A 21,550-nucleotide genomic window follows, 5' to 3' on the forward strand; every position below is an offset into this window, starting at 1 on the left:
AACAAACTGATGAGGTTTTGTTGTTTCCACTGGTATTTATTGTTTTTCGGGGGACTATAAACACAGCAGAGAATTTGATGATGCCTAGTTTCACCTGTTAGTTTGGCCACTACGTATTCTTCATTTTCTATTGGAGCATCAATTTCTTCGTAATGTACATTTTCTTTTATCGCCATGAGTACACCTCCGTGAGTGGATTTTTTTCTATCTTTGCGAATTATATTAAAACCAGAACCAGCCAAATGCAGAACTTTATCTGGTTTATTCTTTAACAACCATGTCTATTTGAGACATAGTATATCGTAGTCTGTTTGTAAAATGGCATTTGATAGAGCTGTTCTTCTGTTGATGTTCAAAATATTTCTGACATTTAGGCATAAAATTTTTAAATACTTAGCAGTAGGTAGTCAATTGCTTTCTTCAACTCTTTTCCAATTTCCACTTTCTTCGTCATATTGGTAAAGTACAAAGTCCCTTAGCCTTAGGTTTTTAGCTGATACGCCAATTTCTATCATTGTTCGTCTTTTCATAACAAGTTTGTTCTCAATCAGAAATTCACTTAAGCTGAGCTCTTTTGACACAAAAATTGTTTTGTCGTAGATTTTCAATTCTGCCGGGGACATTAGTATCAATCGTTTTTGCCATTCAATTGATACGTTTACAACTACTGTGCGTGGCCTTTTTCCTTCTTCATATTTTCCTAAACGTTTTAAATTTGTGATTTTTGTTTCGACTGTTAAGAACGCAAACAGTTTATTCACCTCATCCAAGTCGTGTTTGTGTATATCTCTTCAATTTTTTGAGTCCAGTTCAAGCAGTCCTCTTATCCGGATTCCGTTCTAGCTGGATTCTGGTTTGTTTAAGGCATGTTGCTTTGGTTCATTTCTGTTTTGTGGTTTTTTGTTTGTTTCATCTATTTTTTGCTTAGATGAATCTATCTCTTGTTTAAATGTAGAGAAGTGTTCGGCGATTTCGTTTAGTTTTGTTTGGCAATGGATGGACGGGTTTGCAGCAAATCGTTGATCATCGACTCTTTCCTATTGTTTCCAACACAACAGTTACAGAGCGGGAAGACGTTCTGACTGATCTCCTAATTTCCAAAGATGGCAGTTTCAGATATTCCAGTGCATATTTTTGTCATGTGCATAACATCGCCACAGCCAATTCAATTAAAGATTTGACTTTTGTTGGTGATCGGCTTTTTGCTTGTTTTACAAGATTTCTCAGATGCTTGCGAAACGCTAGCATTTCTGCGTCTATCTTCGGAGCCCATATTGCTCACAAAATCTTCTCAGAACTGACGCTCCAAGGTATAAAACCTCAGGAGAAAACCAGTCTAGAGAAGACTTATTGAGTTTTTTGATTCCCTTGGACTGATACTCCAAGGTATAATTCCTGGTATAAAAAGGACTCTATTAATTCCTGGAACTAACTCCAAGGTATAAATACCTCAGGAGAGACTAGTCTCAAGAAAATCAGACTCACCAGAACTAGTGCGATGAGGATATTGCTCACAAAATCCTATGACTCTAATAATTCCTGGAATTAACATTCCAAGGTATAAAAACCTCCGGAGAAAACCAGTCTAGAGAGAACTTATTGAGTTTTTTTATTCCCTTGAACTGATACTCTAAGGTATACAGCACAGCAGGAACTCTAATAATAGGACTCAAAAATAACTCTTATTCCTAGGACTCTAATAATTCCTGGAACTAACACTCCAAGGTATAAAAACCTCAAGAGAGACTAGTCTCAAGAAAATCAGACCTACCAGAACTAGTAAGATGAGGATTGGGATGCTTGTTTTTTTGTTGCTGCTGCTCTCTTTGATTTGGTGGGCCGTACTCTTGATTTTGATCTTTGCTGAAGTACTAGTGAACGAAGGTTGTGACGTTTCGAAAGTACTTTGTTGAGCAACTTCAGCTCAAGAGACGTAGGGGATGTAGTTTAGAGAGGAAAACAACTGTATCGATGTCGATTTGTTTTTGTTTAGGAACAAGTCGTTTTATCGCGTCGATGATGAGAGGTTTCGTCTTCCGTATTTTTTCATAAATGTGAGCGGTACTGTCTCGACGAATGTATATGATCGCATATTTGATGCTGAAAATTCGTGATGATTTCAGTTAACTGCTCCGGGGAACACTTCGTATTAAAGTTTTTGGGATGCTTTGTGATACAATTGTTTATCACGTCGTGCCAGAGAATGGTTTCTCTGGATTTTAGGGAACCTTTTCTAAGTAACCACTGCAATTTCTTGAATTTACTCACGTTGGTTGGGTTGAGGATTAGTCCCGATTTTGCAAAATTGAATCTTCGATACTTTACCTTCAGATCGTAGGGTAGGTAGTCAAGGGTCCTTCTGAGGGAGCTTGCTCCATTTACAATCATATGATCCACCAACCTGTGTACACCCACTAGTGTCCACGAGTGGTAGCAATGGTAAAACAATCCAGTCAAGATAATTTGCAGGGGACCACCGCGGCTGTCCCAGTATATCAATTTTGTGACATTCGACCAGAATGGCCAAAATGCAATTTATGCAGGATTCGAATTTTGAGCAGTAAGCCTTCCGAGTTGATGATTTCGAAGGATTAGCGACGTTATTGGAACGTTTAGCCAAACGGTGAGGGCTAGAATATTCTAGTATTTTAAATTTTCAAAAATTTAATTGATGACGTCACATTTCTGAGAAATGCTGAAACGGCCATTTTAACAAAAAGCGAGTGAAAAACAGAACAACTTTTATCTGCGATTGCGAACAGTACGAAAATCGAGATTGGAGAACGACAACGAACTACAGAATAGCAGAGAGCGTTCCGAGTTGCAACTATTGTGCTGCTACAATAGTTGCAAGGCCGTTGCCAACAACGGTGAAGGGTGAGAACCAGCCTTCCGGATTAGCAAGAAATCAAGAGTAAGGAGCTTGATTCAGCGGATTCAAGAATCCGGAAGGGTCTCGGGACGGAAACTTTTATTAACTCACATAAACTTTTAGCATCCTGTCATGTCCTGAGTTGAATTTAATTAACATCTGAATTCATTCTACTAAGATGAGAAGCTAGGAGTTGGGGGAAAGGGTTGATCCATCTTCGATGGAGATGATGATTTTTATCTACTGAACAAAAACAATAGTAATATGATAAGTAGTAGCCCTGTTTTTAGGAGTGACCTCGTGGTCTGGGGATACAGAGACCCAGCCATGAGCTCACTATTTTTGCATGTAATTCAGTTAATTTGAGCGTTCTGGTCGAAGCCGGAGAGCAGTAACGTTTTTGTCGACCCGATGTAAGAAAGACCACCGAAAAGTACTGGCTTGGTAGAGACGGTGAAAAACATGCAAGGCTCTGTTTAGACGCTAGCCAGTCGTTTTAAGACTTAGTTTTGTTATCCGTCGATATGTATCTTCCGGGCGAATGTTACATTTTTTATCTGATTTATAATTTTTGGTTTCAAGGCTTATTCATTGCTGATAGAAACGTATGAAAATTTTGGTAGACATGACTTAGTGGCTTGTCATAATTTATTTTAGCACAGACCTGATCTTGTAATTTTCATCTATTTAAGTTTTCAATTTAATAAATTTTTTCATTAGAAAATATATTTTTTAAAATTCTTTCCCACACCATATGCAAAGTACTAGAGATGTTCATAGAGTTAAGTAACACACCAATTATCTTGCCTCAGTTCAATATGGAACTATTTATGAGCGACTTAAGTGGTCTTGGTATTGAGTCAGCAACGCTCCTTGCACCTTCTGCCCATATGGCATCAGCAGTTGTTTGCAGACAAACTTCCATGATGATCCTCCTCGAGCCTCTGAATGAGCCTCATGCTACTTTCATATGGTTTGAAATCTCACATTGCACAGAAACCCAGGAAAATGCCCACTTACAGAAGTCTTGGACGCGCCCCTGCCACAAAGAACAGTTGAAAACTCTGAAACTTTCATCGAATGATGAAGCTAAAACCCGGATATCAGCTTGCGAGGGCAAACACAGTTGAGTTTGGCTAAACGCTCTGCCTTCAGCAAATCTTGGACTTAAGTTTACGAACCTACAGTTGAAAATAATCGTTGCTTGGAGACTCGGAGCAAAAGTTTGCGAACCGCATACCTGCGTCTGTGGAACTGCAGTCTCGACACAAGAAACTCACGCTTTGTCTTGTGTCAAAAGCTCTGGTCGTTTCTCTAGACACACCGTCCTGAAAATTCTCTTCAAGCAAGCCCTTGGCACTGTTCACGTACCGTCAGTTCTTGAACCACCCGGACTCTGCGATCAAGATTGAAAAAGACCCGATTGAATGACAACCAGCACGTGGAGCAGAGGTTTTTGTCTCATCTGGGATATAACTGTAGTGGACTCTCCATCGCCAGCGTGACTTGCTTCTGGTCTGTCAGAAACAGCTACACTAACCGCAGACGACAAAAAAGAAGAAAGTACGACGAGCTAACAGAATCTGTCTACTTATTCCAGCCGCTCGCATTCTACACCCAAGGTAATTACGGCCCCTCAACTCTCGTTTTCCTCAAGAATCTCAGTAAAATTTTGAAAAACGAGCTGGAAGAGCGGAAAGCCGCCTCTTACCTACATCAGCGAGTTAGAGTGGCTATCGAGATGGCAAATTCAGCCTATGTCACTGGAAATATCAGAGACTCTTCTCAGCTAGAAGATTTTTTCTTGCTATAGACTTTTTTACCGAAGATCGGACTGAAAACACGAGGTGCTCTTAAAGATGTTCCACATTTCCTCTTGTTTACACTGTACTGTTTTGACGCATAGTTCTTTGTACAATAATTGAAGCACACGTTTAAAAACCAAAATGCAATAAACTCAAATTACCAATCACTCTCTGTAGGGTCTTTTGCACTAGAAATAGTTTTTCAATGCTTTTCAGGAAATATCACGTTCTTACAGGTTTTGCTAGCATACGCATTTTTCAAGCGGTAAATTTATGAGTCATTCAGTATTTATAAACCACCTCGAGCACAAATATTCCGCCACTTTCTACAGTCACGGAACATAGAAGTTGCAATGATTTCAACGAGAAAATGAACGAACTTCACGTTTTGTTTGTCCTCTCTGCAATATTTAAGATACAGGATTCAAATTTTGACAAGAGGTAGTTGAAATTGTTTGAAAAGCTTTACCGGTCTAAAAATCGAAAAGTTTTGTTTCGAAGGCGTTAATTAGCCAGCTTATCATAACTAATTTTACAGGTGTTATTGCTGTGGAAGCAACCTCACAAACAATATATGGAATTCGAATTACTGGACTCAAGTTAGTTCTTTGGGAAGCTGATGAGTTTGACTTACTCATTAAGTTGCTCAAAAATAACGAATAGCAGAATTAACAGAGTTACTTGGACCGGCGCCGAGAACCGGTAATATCTGTTTTCACGACACATGCACTAAGAGTTCTTTGGAGCTTTTACCAGAAAATTGGACAAAGTTTACACACAACACACCTGCTAATGAGACTCCTGTGCTTAGATTGGAGCAGTGTTTTTCAAAATATTTGCTGGAATATCTCTTTTGTTGACTGAATTCTATCATCAGCGCGAATTTTTTCATAAAATTATAGCCGTTTTCTTACGCCGGACCAAGTAACTCTGTTACATCGGTTATTTGTCATTTTAAGGCAATACAATGAGTAAGTCAAGCTCACCAGCTTCCCACAGAACTAATTTGAGCCCATTAAATTCAATTCCTTATATCGTTTTTGAGGTTGTTTCCACACGAAGAAAACCTGTAAAACTACTTGAAATAAGCTGGCTAATTTACGCCTTCAAAACACGGTTTTTAAGTTTTTGGACCGGTTAAGCCTTTTCAAATAGTTTCATCTACATTTCGTCAAAATTTGACTCTTGTATCTTGAATAGTTGCTGAGAAAACGAACAAAACGTGAAGAAAAAGTTCGTTCAGTTTCTAAATGAAATCAAAAAGTTGCAACTTCTATGTCATGTGGCTGTACGAAAGCCGGAACAAAAATAAATGAAGGAAATAATGTGTGTTTGATGACTTTGGCTCGTCCATGTTTTTGGTATCTTCCAGAAAATTAAGGTCTTGCCACGCGATTTGTTTTTTTTTAATGTTTTCTATTGTCAGAGTTTTGTTTTCTGTGATATCGCAATCTTCCGTTTGCTTATTCATTCTCGCAAGGAGTTTAGTTCTTATAACTATGAACTTTCCATATTGGCTTTTTTCGAACGTCTGATTGTCTTTCATAGGGCTTATGTTTTTTAAATTAGTAGAATGGGGAAGCTTTTATGGGAAAGAACCGGTATTTTTTATTTGAATGATTTTTAATCTACAATTTTAGGTTACGATGGCTCAGCGTTCTCAAGCTATCAATGATTGCCTTCCAAATTCTAGTGAAGATGTTATAAGAAATATCATTGCTGTCCTTGCCTCGAACGGAGGAGAGGGAATGCTTACGAGTGATTTGATGTCAGAGTACAGTTTCATTGTAGGAAGAGATGTTCCTTGGCAAAGATTCAATTGCGCAAATTTAGACGACTTTTTGAAGCGATTTCCTGACCGCATTCAATGTGTTCCGTCTAAATATGGTTCTGGAAATCAGTACGTGCTTGCTGAAAAGAAGGGTTTGTCAAGCAGTTTTAGGGGTGCTTTATCGTACCCGGAATGCCCTAACAATGTTAAAACCAGAACTGGAAGTCATAGAAAACCTTCCGGCTTACAGAAGAAAGTTGCCAACAGGCGAACTCCTGGCTTTGTTCCGGCGCATATTAGGGAAAATGTCAGCAGTTTGATCCAAAATCACCCAAATGGGGTTTCTCTAGATGCATTTTTGTATGAATACTGTGAGGAGAACGGAGTTGATTTGATGCCCAGCTCTTGCATGTGTTCAACTGTCAAAGACATCTTTCTACTCTTGGAAGAAATCATAACTGTTCACCCTGGTGAAGTCTGCATGCTGTATCCTTCAGAATCAATTGTGCAAACCAATAAGGCACATTGGTTAGAGTTAAACAATCACTTATCCGAAGACAGAATACGTAGAAATATAGGTGCTATTTTGACAAGAGAAGGCACTGTTAGAATAAATTCACTGCAAACACATCATTTCAACATGCACAAACAATACATCGACCTGCACCACTTGGGTTTCAAGTCATTGACTGAATTAATAAACCGCAATCAGGATCTGTTCTCAATCTTAAGAGACGAAAAGGATAATATTTGGGTAGCATTGAAATAACAATTGTGATTTGCGGAATTGCAGATTTTGATGTCATTGAGAGGAGTCAAGGTAGTTGAGCTCGCTGGACTTGCTCCGGGTCCATTTTGCGGGAAGATTCTAGCTGATCATGGAGCATCTGTAACGCGTTTAGACAAATTACCAGCACCAAATTTTGGGGTAGATGTGCTGGCTGATAATAAGAAGTCAGTCTCTGTGAACTTGAAGAGTAAGAATGGAATGAAAATTGCGAAAGAACTTATAGAGAAATCCGATGTACTTATTGAGCCGTTCAGATCAGGAACAATGGAGCGAATGGGACTGGGACCCGATATTGCCATGGAATGCAACCCAGCGCTTATATATGCAAGGTAATTACTGTTTAGGTGTTACTGAGCAATTTAATTTGGAAAAAAATAGAGGAAATTGGTATATAAGCAGTTATGTGAGGTAGAAGTGGCATTTTTTGACAATCCGACGTTATATAGTATTTTAATTTAATTTTTTAAAAATGAAGATAAAGGAGAAAATTTACCAAAAAAATTGAATTTTTAAAGTACAAATGTAAGAGCAAGTGTCATGAAATTCGTTTTCTTAAATTACACTTGCGAAAGCAACTGTCTTGTAATCGGGAACTAGAGATTTTCCAGTGAACAAATTTTCTTACAAATATGAAACAAATTGAACTTGCTTTTTTAATGAATCGTAACAAATGCCAGGCTCCCTTCTACTTGCTCTAGAGGTAACACAGTTGCCTCTGCACCCTTAAGTCGGACCTTGTTTTTTTTTCAGTGCATAAATAGTTGGGTTTTCGTTTGTCTATTTATTTTTGTCGGCATAATTTCGGAAGCATATTTTTTCGGTTAAACTATTTCTACTCTAATTGTCGTCCTGTTGTTTTATAAATTAAACAGTTCGGATCTGAATAAGTTATGGATTTTTTTAAATTAAAATGTTTTGGGATTATGTTTTTACAGGCTTGGACAACTCAGTTTGTGTCGTTTGAAGAACAGAATTAGATTACACTCGGTTTTGATATTTCAGAACGGTTGTGGTCTAAAAGTTTCAGTTTTTGCAATTTGATCGCTCCTGATTCAACGCTAATCAATGCTTTATGGCTGTTTTTTCTAAAATTGGATTTTTTTCTTCAATTTTTTATGCTTTTGACATAGTGATTTTCGTTTCCTTTTCTGTTCGCTAGCTTGCACTGCTACGCTTGCATTGTGTTGATAGTCATTCGAAGCTGTTCTGAGCCTTTGTGTATATAATTTCAGACCGCACAAGGTTTTCAGAGTAATAAATTTAATCTTGGTATTAGTTTCACACAGCTGCAGCGCTATGTTCTCCTAAGATTTTTACCCCAATTTAGATGGCTTACAAGCTCTTGGAATTTAATTAAAAATTGCTGTAGGCTGAGTGGCTATGGACAAACAGGCCCTTGGAGTTCAATGGCGGGCCATGACATCAACTTTTGTCGCTTTCGGGAGTTCTCGGTAGACTTGGAAGAGCGCACTCTAAACCTACCCCTCCTCAAAGTCTGCTGGGTGCTTTGGCCCGTGGGGGCTTAATATGCGCTTTTGGCCTTGTCATGGCCCTTATAGAGCGAATGAACAGTGGAAAAGGCCAAGTAATAGATTGTAGTATTACTGCAGGTGCTGCTGCGTATATAGCTTCGTTTCTATTCCACTCAAAGCTTCTTTTTTTTTACCCAAGAAAACAGAGGATTAAATCTGCTAGATAGCGGATGTTCGTGTTATGACTCCGACAAAATATCAGATGGCAGGTTCATGGCTGTTGGCTCCCTCGAGCCTCAATTTTGCGTCAATTTAGCTCAAAAGTTGGATTTGAATTACAATAATTCAACTAAAGATCAATTGGATGGACATAAATGGACCAAAATGCGATCAGAGTTTGAAGCGAATTTTTCTACAAAGTCAATGAAAGATTGGGTTGAAATTTTTGCCTATGAAGATGCGTGTGTTTCTTCATTTTTGGAGTTGAATGAACCTCATGAATTGAAGCATAATCTTGCAGACGAATGGTGTATTCAAACTAAGTCTGGAGTTGATAGTACTCTTGCAGCTTCTAAACTCCGCAGAACACCTGGTGTTATAAACAATGATGAGTCATCCCAAGTTCCATCAATTGGATTTAGTACCTATACTACAGAAAATGGAATACATCAAAGACGAAATTCGATTTATTCAGGAAAATAGGATTATTTTTGTCACATATTGAAATTATGAAAACCCCAAATTAAATCATCAGTGTTTTCGTACGATAGTGGTTAATTAGGTTAATTACTAAATAAATTTTGTGTACATTTTGTGTCATACCCTTTTTGAGTCAGTTATGTTAATGTTGGCCTCAACTTTTGTGAGTGGGTCATGGCAAAGGAGAAGAGCCGAAAGAACAAAAAATGAAGACCTAACTTTGCAATTAAGATGAAATTTGAAAAAAAGAACAAATATATCATAGTCGGCTTTTGTATCCAATTTTGAGGATTACTAGGGAAGCTTATAAGAGACTAAGTGAGGTATCATTCTGAAGTCATATTGGTCGTGATTGGTAGTCTTGAAAATAGAAAACGTTTTCTCAGTGTCGAGAAAATTATTATATTATAAAATAAATAGTTTTTTTTTAAATTTAAATGTTTTCGGATAACGTTTTACTGGCTTAGTCAACTCATTTTGTATCGTCTGAAGAGCAGCATTTGATTACTCTCGGTTTTGATATTTCAGGACGGTAGTGGTCTAATAGTGTCATATTTTGAAACTTCAACGCTCGTGATTAAAAGCTAATTAATGCTTTGTGGCTTTCTCGACAGTTTTTGTGAAATTGGATTTTTGTCTTTCAATTATTTTTTTTCTTTCGACTAAGGTCGGACATTGTTGTTTTTTCAGTGCATGAACTGTTGGGTTTTGTTTAAATATTGTTTTGGTTTTTTAAACAAAACCCAACAGTTCTACTATTTCTACTCTAATTGTAGTCGTCGTGTTGTGTTATATATTAAACAGTTCGGATTTTGAAAAAGTTTATGATTTTTAAACTAAAATGTGTTCAGATTATGTTTTACAGGCTTAGTCAACTCAGTTTGTGTCGTTTGAAGAACAGTATTTGAGTTCCTTCGGTTTTGATATTTCAGGACGGTTGTGGTCTAAAAAATCAGTTTTTGAAACTTAATCGCTCGTGATTTAACGCTAATCAATGCTTTATGGCTGTTTTTTCTAAAATTGGATTTTTTTTTTCAATTTTTTATGCTTTTGACATAGTGATTTTTGTGTCCGTTTCTGTTCGCTAGCTTGCACTGCTACACTTGCATTGTGTTGATAGTCACTCGAAGCTGTTCTGAGCCTCAGTGTATATAATTTCAGACTTTACAAGGACTTCAGAGTAATCAATTTTATCTTGGTATTAGTTTCACAAGATTTTTGCCCAAATGTTTAGTATTACTGCAGAAGCTGCGTATGTAACTTAGTTTCTAGTCCACTCAAAGATTCTATTTTTACCCAAGAAAGCAGAGGAAAATTTCTGCTAGATAGCGATTGTTCGTGTTATGACACCTGCAAAATTTCAGATGGCAGATTCATGGATGTTGGCTCTCTTGAATCTCATTTTTGAATCAAGTTAGTTCAAAAGTTGAATTTAGATTGCAATCATCCAACTAAGGATCAAATGGATCTAAATAAATGGACCAAAATGCGATCAGAGTTTGCAGCCAAGATTGGGCTGAAGTTTTTGCCGAAGAGTGGGCTAAGTTTTTGCAAAGGTGAGTCAGCCAGCCCAAGTTCCATCAATTGGGTTGAGTAATACTGAAGAACACTAATACTACAGAATATGGAATAGATCAAAGAAGATTTTAGTTCGCTTCAAGAAAATAGGAATTTTTCACATATCGAAATTATGAAAACCTCAAATTGAATCATCAGTATTTTACTACCGTAATGACTAGTTGCTAAGAAAATTTGGTAGAACTTTTTTTTGCCATTGAAAGGTCAGTTGTTTTAAAGTTGACCTCATAGTTTGTGAAAGGGGGAGTGACAAAAGAGAAGCGCCAAAAGCTTAAAAAAGTTGAGACCTAGCTTTGCATTCAAGATGACATTTGTAAAACAAATTTGAAAAATTATATCATAATCGGCTTTTTGTCTCCACTTTTGATGATTCCTAGGGAAGCTTATAAGAGACTAAGTGAGGTATCATTCTGAAGGCATAATGGTTGTGATTGGTAGTCTCGAAAAACGAGAACGTTTTCTCAGTGTCAAGAAAAAATTAAAGAGTTTTGAACATAGGGGTTAAAATTTGGATTTTTCTACCCTTGCGATCAGCAAGAGTATTGCAATCGGGTGTTAATCTTTTTTCCCATAATTAAATTTGCTCGGATGAATCATATACTGGACTCATTGATCTCTTGGTCTTATCTGTTGGTAACACAGCAATTTACATATTAAGATCATGTTAGTGTTTTAATTATCCGTCATACTCCAATTTTGCATTTATATTGGTTGTAAATTTACAAAATCGATTCGTTCAAAGTTTTTTTTTGGCTTAATTCAAGAGCCAAAAATGACGGTTGTAGTTTAGGCAAATTGATTTGTTCAAAATTCTTTTTTGCCTTTTTGCCTAATCAAGGAAATTTCCGAATTTTTCTTCTGTTGAACGTTTTCTGCTCAGGTATTTTCAGTTTTGATACCGCTTTTTAAGCCTTCTTCCGAAGCTACATCTGATGATCGTGTTTGATTTCAAAATTTGCTTCATTTGTTTTCATAGATCTAGTTGTATCTACTATTATATAATTTCGATGATGGTTTTTCGTCTTTATGGTTGTCGATTAACCTCTCGGCTTAGTTTCCATATTTTTTTGTATCACCTTGCATTCAGTACATATATGGCACTCGTGGATTGTATGTGGGCGGTATTCTTGTTTCCTATAAGATTTTGCCAAAAAATGCTATTGGGTTCTACCTGTTGGCCTTAATTCTGTCAGCTTAATTAACCATTTACTACAAATTTCCCATTTTATTTTTGAGATTGATAAGAATTCTGCCGCAAATTTTAGACTGCTCAAAATCAATCCCATTGGTGGACTTCTTTAAAAAGTTTTTAATAAATTTAAACAAAATTTCGTTTTCCTTGTTCTTTCTTTAAAGGAAACATCGTGCGAAGTCATTTTTGCCTAATCTTGAGCGTCATGCTGTTTTACTCCTATAATTGTTGTATCGCAAGACCAGCTTTACGTCTGTGTTGAATATTTTTAAATCAGGTCGGAACTTTCCGTGCTACTTCACAGAAACCCTCTATCCTTGTTCATAGACCCTAAAAGGGCATCAAAGCAATCAAGTTTATCTTGAAATCTTTGTTTAACATAGTGAAAGCTAGGCTGGTCATTTTTTTCCTAAGTTTTTTGCCCCAGTACTGATCGCTTGTAAACTCAAGGGATTTTATTAAACATGGGTGTTAAGGCTGAGCGGCTATGGACAAAAAGGCAATTGGAGTTCAATGGCGGGCCATGACATCAACTTCTTGTCGCTTTCGGGAGTCCTCAGTAGACTTGGAAGAGCTGGCTCCAAACCAACACCTCCTCAAAATCTGCTGGCTGATTTTGCCGGTGGGGGCTTGATGTGTGCTTTTAGCATTGTCATGGCTCTTTTGGAACGAACGAAAAGCGGAAAAGGCCAAATAGTTGATTGCAGTATGACGGCAGGTGCTGCATACATAGCTTCGTTTCTATTCCACTCCAAGCATCTTCTTCCGTTCATAACACAAGACAGCAGAGGTCAAAATGTGTTAGATGGCGGATGTCCATTTTATGACACGTACAAAACATCAGATGGCAGATTCATGGCTGTTGGCTCCCTCGAGCCCCACTTTTTCATCAAGTTAGTTCAAAAGTTAGATTTAGATAACAATTACTCCACTGAAGATCAAATGGATAGAAATAAATGGCCCGAAATGCGATCAGATTTTGAAGCGAAATTTGCTGCAAAATCAATGAAAGATTGGGTTGAAATTTTTGCCGATGTAGATGCTTGTGTTACTCCTGTTTTGGAATTAAGCGAAGCCTACGAACTGAAGCATAATCAAGAAAACGAATCATTTGTTCATACTAAGTCTGGAGTCAATGTTCCCAATGTAGCTCCTAAACTTGGTCGAACGCCTGGTGCTTTAAACAAAGATGAGTCAGCTCGAGTTCTACCTATTGGATTTAATACTTCAGAGGTATTGACAGAATTGGACTACACGGAAGAAGAAATTCGCTATTTTAAAGAAAATGGAGATATCTTTTGTCATTCAACAGGTTCGAAATTGTAAAGACTTAAATATTAACAATATCAGTTTTGTAATTTTGTTATGATTAATTGCTAAGAAAGTTTTTATTTTAGAGTTGACAAGTTTTGCGTGAGCTGAAGTGTCAATATTTCCAAATGTGATCAAGATTATTATTATTTTAAGCGTTGCTGTTTTTTGAGCAATTAAGTTGCTGATGAATTTTGTTGTTTTGGAAAAAAATTCTATTTGACCGATTGGCCAATTATTTAAAGAGTAGTTTGGAGATGAAGCCTGAAACCCAAAAGGAGTAGTCCGTAAAAACACAAAATAAAATTAAAAATCCGACGAAAACTGTTAAAAAACTCTTGAAATTTGAGAACAAATCGATTACGAGCATACAACCTGCGTTATTATTTGAAGAAGGAAGACAATGCTAGGATGGGATTGAGTTTCAGAATTGCTAGGCTAAAATTGATACCACGTTATAGTTTAATTTCGAATTGGTTGAATTTTTAACAAATCTATTTAAGCAACACTAGTTAAATTGCCATACAATTTTGAAAGACTCGTTATGATCTCGTAGAGTGCATTATTTGCAGTTCACACGAGCGTATTGTAGTTATTAGCAAGCTAGCGTAGTGTAATAAATATTTTTTTTTCCAACCAAAGTCGCAAATATGAATGCTCATATGGTGGTATTTCTGCAATCATCGCTATCTGTAGCATTGGAAATTTCATAGCGTCTGTTGTGTGATTTGTTGGTGGCTAGTGGTTGCGGATCTTCAAGTGACCGTGGCTTAGAGGTAAAGAAGTGAGGCTCCCATTCTGCTGGTCGGAGATTCAATGCCGCACTTAGCAATAGTTTTATTTATATTTCGGTGACGTTTTTGCTGCATATCATTGGCAATTTATCAGCATTTTTAGCTGCTTTATTGGTGGCTAGAGTTATCAAACGTTCAAGAGCCTGTGGCGCAGATGCGAGGACGTGCGACACCATATCCCGAGGTTGGATGCTCGAATCCGACACATACCAAAACTTTTTATCAACTTATTTTAAACCTTTTCTTATTTCACTTTTTAGAGCTAGTTTTTGTCTTTTTTTTGCTTGTATTTACAAAGTGCAGCTTCACTTCTGTGTAAATAATAAAATGCGAAAATTGCTTTATTGGATTGTTTTCTGCCCCTGATGCTGTTTCCAATTTTTTTATTGCACCTCGAATCGTGTCCTAAAAAGGTTTTCATGTGATGTTTCATTCCACGTAATCGGACGTTAATTTGTGGTACCTTGGTTTTGCGTGATTTAATTGTCCCTTACAAAGGTAATGAAACTTGGTACGATTTTTTTATCCCGTAACTTTGTGTTTAGGAGTCATCTCCGAGATACCTCTTTTAGCAATATTTTATTGCAACAGTTATATTTTGAGCATGTATGCATTTTGAACATATGTTGTTCAATTTTTTTTTCAGGAAAAGCCTCAAAATGTTCTGATTACTACAGAAAGTGCATTCATACAAATTAATGCTTTTATGAATGTCCGTAGATATATGTTCATTTTCAATTCAATTTCATTTGCTAAAATGCAGTCAAAGTTCCATCTCAAATTAACAAAGAGTAAATGGCGTGAAAAAACGTGATCGATTTTTAATTTTGAATTTAATTTTTAAATTTCCCAGCAGAAAAACTTTACCTTACACTCGAAATAAATTAATTCTATCAAAAAAAGTGCGCGTAATAAGTTGTTCTTGAAATTTGAAGAGCTTTAAAGCATATGTTTTTGTTTTTGAATTTCGAAATTCATTTTTTCTGTTTCTTTGCGTTCATCGACTCTTTTCCAACAGTATTTGCTTTTTTATACTTGCGATCATCTTAGTGTGTTATTACAAACCTTCTTTTTTCAAATCTAATTCGCAAATAAAAGTGTTCACTTATTTGGAAATTTCAATGAAGCATTGGAAATTGCATAGCATCTGTTCTCTGCTTAATTTGTGGCTAGTGTTTGGTACCTAGTAAGCTTCCGTGGATGAGCGGTGAGTGTGTTGGTCTCTCAATCGCTAGGTCGCAGGTTTGAATCTCAGAGGTTGCCGAATTTTTTTTTACTACTTCGAGGCTTATTTCTTAATTTTATTATTGCACATTAGAGCTGCTTTTTGTCGTGTTCTCGCAAGTGTTTGCGAAGCGAAGGTTCTACTTGTGTAGAAAAGTTGGAACTCGATTTGATAAAAGTTTTTAGTAATTTTACAAAGCAACCAGTTTTGACAGTTTTTATCCGATGTTATTTTCGCATTTTTTTCCCTGAACTATTCATTGCCAATCGAGAGAAACTTTCAAACCTTTTGATTGAATTTTTTTTGCACTAAGCGGCTTTCGTCTCGTTTTTTGTCATCTAGTTTGCCATAATTTTATATCGAAAGTTTTTTTATATCGAAAGTGCTACACTTGCGCTTCGACTCTGTGTTTAAAGAAGGAAAAGAATGAAATTACAAACACTGTATTGTCCTAATTCTACAAATTCTTAATTGCAGGTGGGGAGGATTCCTTAAGACAAGTGTGCCTGTGCAGTGAAATGAGCTTCTATGAGCAAATAGTTTTTTTTTCTTCAGTTACGCTTGCGATTTCGATGTTTTTCAATTCATTTTCTTCATTATAAATTTCAGAGTATGAATGAAATTGTCATTCTTAACGACTTCTTTTATGCTGAAGTTAATTCAATGTATCACCAGCTATCATCGAGAAACAATTGTAGATAATTCTAACCGGAAAGCTATCTTTACTTTGAAAATTTAGCATAAAAAGCCACCAATGTTACTAGCTTTTTTATGCTGTATTTTCAGTCTGTTTTAATTTTACTTTTCCAAGTTTCAGTCATAGTATTTCTGCATCAGAGAGCGTTTCTCCCGGTTTATTTATTCATCAGTTTAAAATTTTTTATAATTGTTTTTCTATGGCGTAAATTGTGTTGATTTTTTGTAATATATTATCTATTATATATTTAAATGCGGGCTTCACTATCTCGCCATGTTTAAGCTTTTTCAACGTATTATTTTTGCATGTTCAACAAAAGAATTTTTGCACGTTTAAGCTATATCGTATGTTGAAATGGTTAAGATTTTTTTCCGATTTTCTATTTTGAAATTAATGTTTAAAATAAGCAACCCAAAAGTGGGATGCTATCACGGCTGTGACTTATGAATGCCTAAATCCTTTTAGTTGACGAAATATGACGATTTTTGTGATTTTTCAGATAACCTCAGTAATTCACAAAAGTTGAAATTCCCAACCTTAAAGTTGGGCTCTGTGAGGGGACTCTCAGGAGTTCCGAGTTGCAATTTTTGCGTCCAAATGCGACTGCTCAAAGGTTCTTAGTTTCCAAGATGTTACGTATGTTATATCTTTTTCTTTTAAATTATTCAAAGAACTTAGATATAAAAATTTTAAAACATTTGAAGCTTTCATCTCTATAGTGAGGCTTTGAAAGGGTACTCCCTGGGGTTGCAAATTTAGTCTCCAAATTTGACTACTCAAATCGTTGCTGTTTTCGAGATATGATGTTTTTTTTGTGATTTTTTCATAAAAAATTTCAGAAAACTTTTTAAAATTACTAACCCTGTAGTTGGGGGTTCTTGGTTACTGTGAGATTACTCTCAAGAACTGCAAATTTAGTCCAATTGCGACTGCTCAATAGCTTGTAAATTTCAAGATTAGACATTTTTTTATGTAATTTGAAAAATGTTCAAAGAACTTCACAAACTTCATTTTCTGGTTTTTCAAAATTTGAATAAAAAATCTTAGAATATTTTACAAAACTGAAATTGCCAACCCTGTTATTGGGTGCTATCAGAGTACACTCAAATGACGCATATCTTATTTCCATTATAATAGTTTTTTTTATGACCTGTCAAAAATTTGAAGCACCAGAGGTGCGTTACTCGCCATTGCTATTTAAAAATTCTGTTGATTGCTGTTTTTGTTACATTTTGGGTAATTGCTAACAAATGCTGTTGCCTGTATTAATTTGAACTTTCTACCTAAATGATAGAGACGCATTTATCAGATTATCAGTCATGAGTTCAGAGCATTTTCCAACAATTGGTCGGCGTCTTTTCTTTATAGCTTGTCATGCGAAGCGAAGCTCTTTATATTTGAAAGAGTAATTATTTAAAGATAATGTACATCCTTTATAATGTCTTCATCAGTTTGTTTGGCTGTTTGCAAAGGGGGAGCATGGGTTTAGATGGCTTTAAACAGGAAACGGACCTTTCTAAAACTCCATTAATTTCCAGTCCAATTCCATAGCAATTGGAACAGGTATAGGGCTCGTAACCGAATCAGTATGAGGCCGAATCGTTCGAGTATAGGAATAAGAATATGCAGCTAACTGAATGTGGTTGAAATTATTATGCCAGCTGAAAATGTTCAAAGTTAGACTGAAAGAATCGTCGGCCTGTTGTACTAGATCGGATTGTAATGTTAGGAAATTATAGCTACGATAAATGTTGCCCTTTTCAAAGCTTTGGGGGACTTAAATTTTTAAATCTACAGTTAAGTGGTACCCAACTTGACATTTAAAGCGAGAAATGATCTTTATATCGATTGGTCGTTTCAAATTTAATTTAAACTAGGTCGAGAAATTCATTAGCTTTTTTCTTTTACAGCAAAGAGTAGAATTTAAATTAATTTTTTTTCAGATAGTCTGTTTCGAATTTATTATCGCACAGGTAACTGTGCTGTGCTTTTAAGCAACTAAAACTCAACCAGAAAAGAACTTTGTTTATCGTCTCAAAGGGCGATGTCATTTCTACGCAACTTGCAAGTAACTCCAACCACGGAGCAAGAGCGATGTTGTCTCTGCCTGCACGTGAGGTTCGCCACAATTCTTCTCGGCTGTTTTCTGATTGCAGCAAACGCTAGTTCGATTATTTTCATACCACTCACTCAAGTTGGTCTGCAAACTCAAAATAGTTCGATGACGTACGTTCCGCCGCCTGTCAATCCCCAGCCGGAAACTCTAGGCGACGGAGCTGAGAAGATGTCGACTACAAGTGAGCATTCGGACGAGGATCAACAGCAGTATGTAATGGCGTCGAGCCGTGTGGAACCTTTGAAGCATTTTCTACAAATAGCTGTGGCGACGATGTTGGTCTACGGAGCACACAGTTACAAGTCGATGTACTTGATGCCTTTCATGTGCATCAGGTTCTTTAATCTACTTCAAACTGTTTTGGGGATTGCCAATTTGTTCTCACATACAGTTCGAGAATATGAGCGAGAGCCAGAGCTCATCATCAGTGATCAAAGTAAGCGTTTAATTAACTTTCCTTTCGCATACTGAAGCCGATAGCTGTTAGCATTGGTTCTAATATTGCGATATATTGACTTGTCAGTGTGATTGTGTCGGGTCCATTTCTCGATAACTTTCAACATTGACGAAACATTTATAATACAACTTCAGATTTTTAATTGAAAAACCATTTCTTTTTGTTTTAGAGACTAAAAGATTTTTAGGATATATAAATGATAACTTTTTTAAGACGGAGAACGAGTGGAATCGAATGACCAAACGAGCGAAATGCAAGATATTGACTCAATGGCGTCTTTATCGGCATCCAGATATGGGCTCCTGGCAACAGTTCTCTTCTTTTTCCTCTATCTCAACATCCTCATCTACACTCTAAGCATCGTCTGGAGGTGCTACAAGTTCATTCTGAGACGCAACAGAGAGAACATGCGCCGAGTAAATAATCTGGCGAATGCGGCTGGAAGTGCTGCTTTTTGGGGACCGGACGGATCAGTGAACCCACCAGTGTCCGGGAACTGGCTAACAGAACTGGATCGTGATGACCAGAATGGCGACGATGCCTCCAATCCTGGAACTGGTGGAGCTTCTACTGCCCCTTTCAAGCTTCCGAATTACTCAGAGGTGGCGAAGGATCCACAGGGTAAGAAATTCATGATCGTCAACATGACCTCGACTGCTGGCAACTCGGGGAATACTGTGAATGACGAGGCGTGCCCGGGATACTCGGGATTGGCTCCGGATTGTCCAGGGTACGATGCACCACCATTGGCAGAACCGGGAGTTCCGTCGGCCGAAACTGTGATCGAGGGAACCGAAAACATGGATGGTCCACCGCCGAGCTACGAACAGGCGAGCGAGAGATGTCAACAGGATGTCCAAGTTGATGTTCCAGATTTGGCAGATGGCGACGAGAGCGAAGTCCAAGTGTTCAACGGGACGCTTCAAGTGCAAGATCCAGAGGCGGAAAACAAAAATAGCGCAGCGTGAGAGAACTTGACTGTATTTTGAAGGACTAGAATTAATATCGTATGTACTATTTATCGATCGATCTAGCATTCATATTTAATTATCAAGAAAGTTAATGAAACCAGTGTTGTTGCTATTAAATTGTTCAGTTTGCAAAGTTGAAGAGCTTCATGATCATAAATTTGTCGTAATTTGGACACAGTTTTTTTTCCTGACTGTTGTTGCTTTTAATTTTGAACGTTTTCTGCCATCTACTAAATAAAGTTTCGTGTTATTCCCTTGAAGTAAATTGAATGTGTTCACTTTCGCTTGAGCGAGTGATTGGATATTAGTATTAATGCAATGCGTATTAAATGAATTTATATGCAGAGCAGTTACACCACTTGGCATAGCTTTTCCCTCTCAAAATTGGTGTTAGAAAACTAGTAGTACTTAGTAATGATCATTTCTATAACCAGTTTCTTTCTGTGCTTACCTTTATCAATCAAGTTTGAAAACTCGAGATTTTAACCAAAAACTTGCACCATTAGACCGATGCAAAATTGAAGTATTCCAGCTAGACGCCTATCCTAGCAACGGTATAGATAACATGTCGGGTTTAGGAATGTTTTGACCCCTATTACTATTATCTAATTAATTTTTTTTGCAGAATTTTATACGTATAAATATGCAAATACACACTAGTGGATACATGGAAAAATTAATTTTTGATTAGTCATATAATATTATGATGATTTGCTTAAGAAAACATTTTTAAAAACTCCATGATCCACAAACTAAAATAGCTGTTTAGTTGTGTCTAATATTGATAGGCAATACCACAATTTACCCAACATATGTGCTTACAATATTCAACCCTATCAATTTTACCAATTCAATTTTCTTCCATAATTCTTTCAAAAAAGCTGCTAACAGCAGTTAAATAGTGATAGCTGGTTGCTGTGAAAGACCACTAATAAAAAACTTATATTATTTTCTATTATTTTCAAATGTGTCGTGTTTTTGTTCGAGGTGGGATAAAAAGATCTGGAGGCATATTCTATAGGTATAGTTAAATAGGCATATTCCATTTTTCTTGAATTGAAAGAAAATAACAAGCTTAAAAGAGTTTGCAGAAAATATTTTTCAACAGAAACTTGAAATATAACTTTTTTTTTTTGGCTCAAATAAGATTATCACCCTATTATAAGACTATTTTCTGGATTTATTTGCTAAAAGTAAGACCAAAAATCACAAATTTTCAACCGTTTTGTCTCTATACTTGCAAAACTATTTGGAAAAATTTTGATGTCATTCGAATCATAAATCAATGGAATTTATTATACTCAACCGATTATTTGTGATACCTGGTTTTGCAACGGGGAAAAACAAAAACTCAACCGAGAAATAGTTTCTACCAACTGTCAGTGGTCGTTGCCATATTACGCCAATATTTTTTGGCTAAGCTATGCTTTCTAAAAGCACGTGGTTGCCTTTATTCAAGATGAAAGCTAGGCTAAAAAAATTTTCGAAACAGCTCGAATATAAACTTTTTCACATGAGAGAATTTTGTTCGTTTATCATGCAACTTTTTTGTTAGGCTGCTCCGAAGACAAATATTTGATGTAAGGTGACAAAATTGCTGTTTTTGCGCACGTTGAGAAAGATCTGCTTGCTCTTTTCCTAAAAAAAGTATGTATTGGCGAGAAAAATATTTTAAAATATTTACTGAATCCTCCCGGAGCGCAGAGTTTTTTGCATAATTTCATTGCCTAATTTGAACTGCGAAATTTTTAATTTCGTCAAAAAAAAACATTCATGCTGTCCTGTCCGTATTTATTACTA

General features: G+C 36.6%; 2 protein-coding genes across 2 annotated transcripts; both read left to right on the top strand.

Moving 5' to 3' along the window:
- The first annotated feature begins 6,320 nt into the window (after positions 1-6,320).
- On the top strand, positions 6,321-13,558 carry LOC134850994 (alpha-methylacyl-CoA racemase-like). Its single transcript, XM_063866859.1, has 2 exons — positions 6,321-7,567; positions 12,656-13,558. The coding sequence occupies exons 1-2, from the start codon at positions 7,248-7,250 to the stop codon at positions 13,503-13,505; spliced, it is 1,170 nt and encodes a 389-aa protein (XP_063722929.1). The 5' UTR covers positions 6,321-7,247; the 3' UTR covers positions 13,506-13,558.
- A 4,548-nt stretch (positions 13,559-18,106) lies between these two features.
- LOC134851650 (uncharacterized) lies at positions 18,107-20,617 on the top strand. The gene is made up of 2 exons (XM_063867827.1): positions 18,107-18,758; positions 18,993-20,617. Exons 1-2 carry the CDS (start codon positions 18,251-18,253, stop codon positions 19,745-19,747), a joined length of 1,263 nt encoding a protein of 420 aa, XP_063723897.1. The 5' UTR covers positions 18,107-18,250; the 3' UTR covers positions 19,748-20,617.
- The last annotated feature ends 933 nt before the right edge of the window (positions 20,618-21,550 follow it).

This window comes from Symsagittifera roscoffensis, chromosome 7, assembly GCF_963678635.1.
Source record: "Symsagittifera roscoffensis chromosome 7, txSymRosc1.1, whole genome shotgun sequence".
Classification (NCBI taxonomy): Eukaryota; Metazoa; Xenacoelomorpha; order Acoela; family Convolutidae; genus Symsagittifera; species Symsagittifera roscoffensis.